The sequence below is a fragment of the Puntigrus tetrazona genome, chromosome 8 (assembly GCF_018831695.1).
Source record: "Puntigrus tetrazona isolate hp1 chromosome 8, ASM1883169v1, whole genome shotgun sequence".
NCBI classification, from domain to species: domain Eukaryota; kingdom Metazoa; phylum Chordata; class Actinopteri; order Cypriniformes; family Cyprinidae; genus Puntigrus; species Puntigrus tetrazona.
This window is the reverse complement of record NC_056706.1, coordinates 4,085,873-4,092,042: the sequence shown is the minus strand read 5'-3', so window position 1 is coordinate 4,092,042 and position 6,170 is coordinate 4,085,873. Positions and strand designations below refer to the sequence as shown.

At 36.7% G+C, this 6,170-nt stretch overlaps 1 protein-coding gene across 2 annotated transcripts in view; it reads right to left on the bottom strand.

The window, feature by feature from the left end:
- Window positions 1-1,013: 1,013 nt before the first annotated feature.
- abcd1 (ATP-binding cassette, sub-family D (ALD), member 1) overlaps window positions 1,014-6,170 on the bottom strand; it is a 16,012-nt gene continuing 10,855 nt past the window's right edge. Inside the window, exons 7-11 of one of the 2 annotated variants that reach the window (XM_043246727.1) lie at window positions 5,978-6,123; window positions 5,130-5,214; window positions 4,423-4,548; window positions 2,975-3,318; window positions 1,014-1,681 (exon numbers count right to left, since the gene is read on the bottom strand). In XM_043246727.1, coding sequence (XP_043102662.1) covers window positions 3,009-3,318; window positions 4,423-4,548; window positions 5,130-5,214; window positions 5,978-6,123 — 667 coding nt within the window. In that variant the 3' untranslated portion in view covers window positions 1,014-1,681; window positions 2,975-3,008. Of the gene's footprint in view, window positions 1,682-2,640; window positions 3,319-4,422; window positions 4,549-5,129; window positions 5,215-5,977; window positions 6,124-6,170 lie in introns of those variants that run through there. The other variant, XM_043246726.1, reaches the window with a different exon arrangement.

The window sequence follows — 6,170 nt, the reverse complement described above, 5'->3', positions numbered from 1 at the left end:
AGAAAACACAATACAAAACAGTTTGCGTTAGCGAAGGTAAAATGTTAGTTTGAAATGTCTTACAAATAATAATAATTGCAATGAAAATATAATCAATTTGTTGTTCAAGATACAAAACAATCTGTGCATTACGTGTGCAAAATCTCACATTCTAAAATATTTTAGTCGGAAATACAGACATTATGAAATTCAATGTCATACAAACATCGTGGACAGATTTTTCTTTTGAATTGAAATTTCTTTTAAAGCAGTAATTAAATGTTACAATCGTCGAGCATCTTTCAAGTGACTGACCTTCTGAAGTCAACGCACGTCAAGAGGACAAAAGCACTTTGAAATGTTACATAAAAGATTTGGATTTTAAGGACACTTTGAAGAAATGTCTCAGCCGGGAGAGGTCTTGTTAATGTTCAGATTAACTCTAGTGGTCGTCGCCCTACAACTAACACAATACAAATATCAGACGGCATCACCTTGGGCTAAATCAGCAATGATTTAATCATCATGTGTCTACGAGCGCTCAGACCCTCCCGATCAAGCCCTTATTTTCTAAAAAAGTCCTATCAGATCTACCCTCTGGCTTTTTGTACAAAATTAGAGCATGAACGTTTAATTATTAGAAAAAACATCTTGTCCTCTAATGGACATAATTAGAGATGAAGGTTCTACTGATGTCTTCTGAAGATAAAAGAGAAATTGAATTTGAATAGAACGCTTTCATTCTAAGGTGCTTCTCGTGGAAGCTTGTTTCCACCACAGAACAAAAAATAAAAATAAAAGTATCACTAATCTCACAAATCAGAATTACAGATTTATATCTCAATTGTTATTAATTGTCCAAATTCTGACTTTTTTAAACAATTTCTATAAATTTTATAATTAACTCATAATTCAGATTTGTATTTTCAGTTTCACAGTATTTTACAATTAACAGTTAATTCAAAGTTAATCTTTTTTTTCCTGTGATCTGTTTCCAACTCGACTTCTTTTCACGACTATCACGAGCATACGCCTTCCAGAATTGAGTTTACGTCCAGCAATTCTGACCGTTCCGCCTAGAAATGTTTCTGTCTTTTCATAACAGCAAGAAAACAATTCAGAATTCTACAATAAAAATGTGCAATTATTTTTTTTTTTTATCCTGTGGTGCAAACAAGCTTCCACAGTTTCTTGCCGACTGTTCAAAGAATAAAAGCTACATTTTAAAATGAGTTATTTCTTCTTAAACACAATCGTAAAGATGTTCACAACATCCTATTAAGATGTTCCCGTATACGTGTGCGTTTGAATGTGGTCACCATTCAAACATCTATTGAGCATTAGATAAAAAACAAAGAAACTTATCATCTGCACCGCGGACAAGTTTCTCCTTTTTGATTTTGTGGTAAAACATGGCACGGATTTGAGATACAGCATTCACGGCGGCTCTTTAGAAGTTGGAAAATACCACCGGTGAACCGATACGAAACAGCAGAGCCCAAACTCGACTGTCGCCCTCTCCCTGAAGACAAACGCACAGCCGCACGCGCCGCCTGGGTCCCGCAGATTTCCAGAGAATTCTTCAGAGAACGGCGATAACGAGCAAGAGGAACAGCTTTCGTAGGTGCTTTCATCATCGACCGCACCTGGTGGAGTTGGCAGCTGTCTCCCACCCCCTCCAACACACACCCAGTCTCGAGCACTACCCCCACACAAACACACACACACATAAACAAACACACACACACACACACATACACTAACTGCATTGTCTTACAGATAACAATAGCTTTGAAGAGTTCACTGCGCGTTTTCTCTCCAGAGACTTAAGATGGGAATCTGATTCAGATTGTGATTCCTCAGTGGTTCTGTTAATGGTGCTTTTAGTAATGTTTGTACGGCATTCACCACCCTCTGAAGCCTGTTGTCAAATTATGAAGTTTTCAACAGCGACAAATTAGAAAGAGTTTTCATTGGATAGCATGTATTTTAAAACAACTTAATTGTTTTCTCTTATTCGTTTTCTGTTTGCAAGGCCAAAAATAAGTGTTTTTCGAAACTTTCTCAGAATTTCTAGGCTACATTTATTTACCGAAATTCAAAATTTCAAATAATTTTATTGCAACTCGCTTACATTCAAATTGAATTGAATTGAATTGGTTTCTGTATCCGAATTGAATCCTCATGTTGTGTTCTGGTCTTTTTCTTTCGCCAAAAAATGTGAATTGTATCGCACTGAAATAAAACCTGTTGACTCTGCTAATACAAAATATAACAAGTGCCAAAATTATGATTGCTTTCCCCTCCACCCTGTTACACTCGCAGTGTTCCCAGTCAAAAATAACACATAATTGCTCGCAAATAAATTTCTCATTAGGTTTTGATTAGCACAGGTTTTTATATTTCTTTTTGGAAATGACTCAGAGATCTGAGCTTGTGCACCTCATCTTTTAAACGAATATTGCTAAAATAATCCACAAATAACGATAATAATAATAAATAGAGTACAGGTCAATGAGGCCTATGATCAATCAGTTCCAAAAAGAGATACAAAAACTTATAGAAAATATAGCATAATGACATTTTTTAAAAATGTCCAGAAACAGCATATGAGGTTTTAGGGTTAACATCCTGAAAAAAAAAAAAAAAAAGTAAAGGAAGAATCACGGAAGTCGATAATTACACACTCAGCCGCTGATTGCCGATTCTCACGTAAGCTAACAAAAATAAGATGCACGTTGATCATCATAACAACGGCTTTGATACGTTCATCCGTTTTGTATATTTTATTGCAGCGTTTCTTCTGAATCCTTGGTGAAATGCAAACGTTCTAGAACCGTTAACAGAACCAAATATCCTTAAAATAATTCCCGCTGTGCTATTTCCTCAGATTAGGTTCTTGATTCCCAGCTCTATTAGAAACATATTAAGTCAATGCATGCATCTAAAACATATGTGGGCACACGCGCACACACACACATACATGCGCTCACACCTGGCCTTGAACACATCCGTCATCTGTCTGCAAATCACTCCATGAGGTCTTTCTCTTTTTCACCAGATAGCGCATCTCTCTCGTTCTCCTCCCCCTCCTTCTGTTGTTCCCTCTCTAACTCCATCCCGTCGTCCTCCTCCACTTCCCCAGGGTTCGGCAGACTGCTGTCCTCCCCCAGAATACGGCACAGCTCTGCCAACCGCTGCTGCATCTTGGGAATTCCCGAGAGTTGGGTCTCCAGCCGGAGCTTCTCGTCCTGCAGGGAAATACGCGTGGAGGCGTCCAGCTTTTCGAAGCGCCAGCCGCCCTCGCCGTCAAACTGCAGCAGGTGGGAGTGGTACTTCCTGCCAAGAGAGGAAGTTCAGGACAAGGTGTGTCATTTGGGCCGATTCGAAAGTATCACAGACACAGTCCTAGAGAAACCTCTAGATAAAACCATTTTTAAAGCTGTGCAGAATATGGACATTTTTCCAAAAATGTCTGCAAAGTAATCATATCACTGTATTTTTTACAAGCTCCCTTGTACCTCTGAAATATAAACAAACTGATAAATATTTTTACGTCTTAATTTATTAAGGTTTATCAAAACCGATTGGGTTCAAAAGATCAGGATCATTAAGATTTTTCAAATGTATTTGACTTTTCTGCCAACCCAGGTCGCATTCATTTGATCACAAATACAATAAAAACAGTAAAAGTGTGAAATATTATAACAAATTAATCTATTTTTCTATATGTTAAAATGTTATTTATTCCTGTGATGCAACACTCCTGTCTTTAGAGTGACATGATCCTCACAAGATCGTTCAAATGTGATTCAGAATGGGTGCATGATACTGAAATGTTTCTTATGTTGGATTAGTGCCTATTTTTCTGGAAACCATAATGCATTTCAGAGTTCTTTGACAAATAGAAAGTTAAAAATAGGCATTTAATTCAAAACAGCAATCTAAAAGCCATATTTGATCCATTTAATGTGTCCTTGCTGAACGTAGGTATTACTTTCTGTGTTAATGTGCTCAAGGATGCAACATCATAATGATCGCCAGAAGCAATTCACACACCCTTTCTCCATATAGCATGATTCATTGTGGCTGGTTTTCCGATTGACTAAAAAAAGCATGGGCCGCTCCCCCGATTCTTTATTTAGCCTGCTGCAAATCACAAAGACAGGTGTTTTCTCTCAGGGCACTTATTTGTGATTTTATGCTACGGTCCTCAACAACCCATTACTGCAGCTTTGTTGAATAACTAGTCAGGGTGGTCTGGGTGTTGTGAATATTGCAGCATGTCTGCATAGCGCATCAAAAAAGCAAGCGAAATCCTGTTTTCCATCACGTGAACCCTTTAATCTTACGTGTTTATGATTCGGTGCGTAGTTCCTGAACGAACATAAATAACCGGCAATAAAGAAACTGCTCTTCATTTTCATACGATTGAAAACCCACCAGAGAGAAGGCCGGTGTGTGATAGAGAGAAGCGCAATCCCAGCATCCTTTGCAGCTTCAAAGATTTTGCCCTCCACATCAATACTCACAGCACTTGTGCACTCATCCAGGAGGGCGTATTGAGGCCTGTTAGAGATAAACCACAGATTTATCAGCTTTAAACACACAAGTTGTTGGGGACTTTTAAAGCAGACTTAAAAGCAATAGTTGGCAGTTGAATTGTTTAATTTTTTATATTCTGACTTGGGTTTTTTTTTCCTTTCCCCATTAATAAATATCTCAGTGGTTCTACAATAATCTCCCCTAAAGCAGCTGCTCGCTTCAAATGCAAAGTGAGCTGTATAGATTCCAAAAACACCCACTGAATCCGGTTAAATGCTAATAACGTTCAGTAATTGAATATTTATCACTTCAGTGGCTTTAAGGAAACCACGAGCAGCTTTCTTACATGCATCATAACTTAACATCTTCAAAGTGTTATTATATCTTTTTTATTCTACCAATTATCTCGTGCAACTGAAAGATCGTTAGTGAAAAAAATATCCAAGCAACATCCCTGATTCTTAACTATCATTAAATTGGATTCAAATAGATGTTAGTCCAGCATTAACTACGGTGTAAAAAAAAAAGCTACTTCAATTATATATGCCCCGGCCTCATCTGAAAGTGATACGTGTGTGTCATATTTAATAAAATGTCAGACATACTTATGGTAAAACATCCTGGCCATGCCCATCCTCTGCTTCTCTCCTCCAGACAACACATCCTTCCAGTCGCTCAGTGCATCCCAACCTGACAGTATTTAATAATGTTTAAGTACTAACAATAACGTATGTTTACTACTAATGCAGTTTTGCTTCTTCCGTGATACTGAATCATTTAAACATGCATTATTAATTATATGCTATTAATATTTTAGATTAAAAAAACCTGTTAGTTCAACACTTTGCCTCCAGTACAGTAAATGTGCTGCGCTTGCTCTTATCCCCCAAACATTCATTTATCACACTGTGTACACTACAGTTCAAAAGTTTAATGTCGATAAGATTTTATTCATGTTTTTGAAATAACCCTCTTTTAACTTTTTCAATTTGAATGTATTTTAAACTGTAATTTATTCCTGTGATGCAAAGCAGAATTTTCAGCATCATTACTTCTAATCATTCTAATATGCTGATTTGCCGCTCAAGATAATATTCTTATTATTATATCCATTAGAATATTATTATACATATTATATACATTTTTAGCATACTTAATATAACATTTATTTATTTATTTGAAATTGTAACATGTATACTTTATACTGATTTATAATTATAACATAAATTATTTAAACATTATTTAAATCTTTACTGCTGCTTTTGAGCAATTTAATGCAATTCTGTCAAATAAATATATTAATTCTGTTCCAAAAAAATATATATATCTTGCTGACCGTAAATATTTCACCCAGAATGTACATAGTTACAGTCTTTGTTTCCAAAGTCACAACAGAAAAAGCAATTATATTTGATATATTCCCACATGAGGATGTTCCCGCGACGTCTCTTACCTCCTTCTCTCTCCAGGATGTAGCAGAGGTTCACAGTTTTGAGGATGTCCTCCAGCTGCTGGTCAGTGATGTCTTTCTCCTGCATCTCCTGAACAGAGTGAGGATAGATGACCTGATCTCGAAGCGTTCCCACCGACATATAAGGCCTGAAAAGAGAAGAACAATAATGAATCCAAAACCCTGGGATTTAATT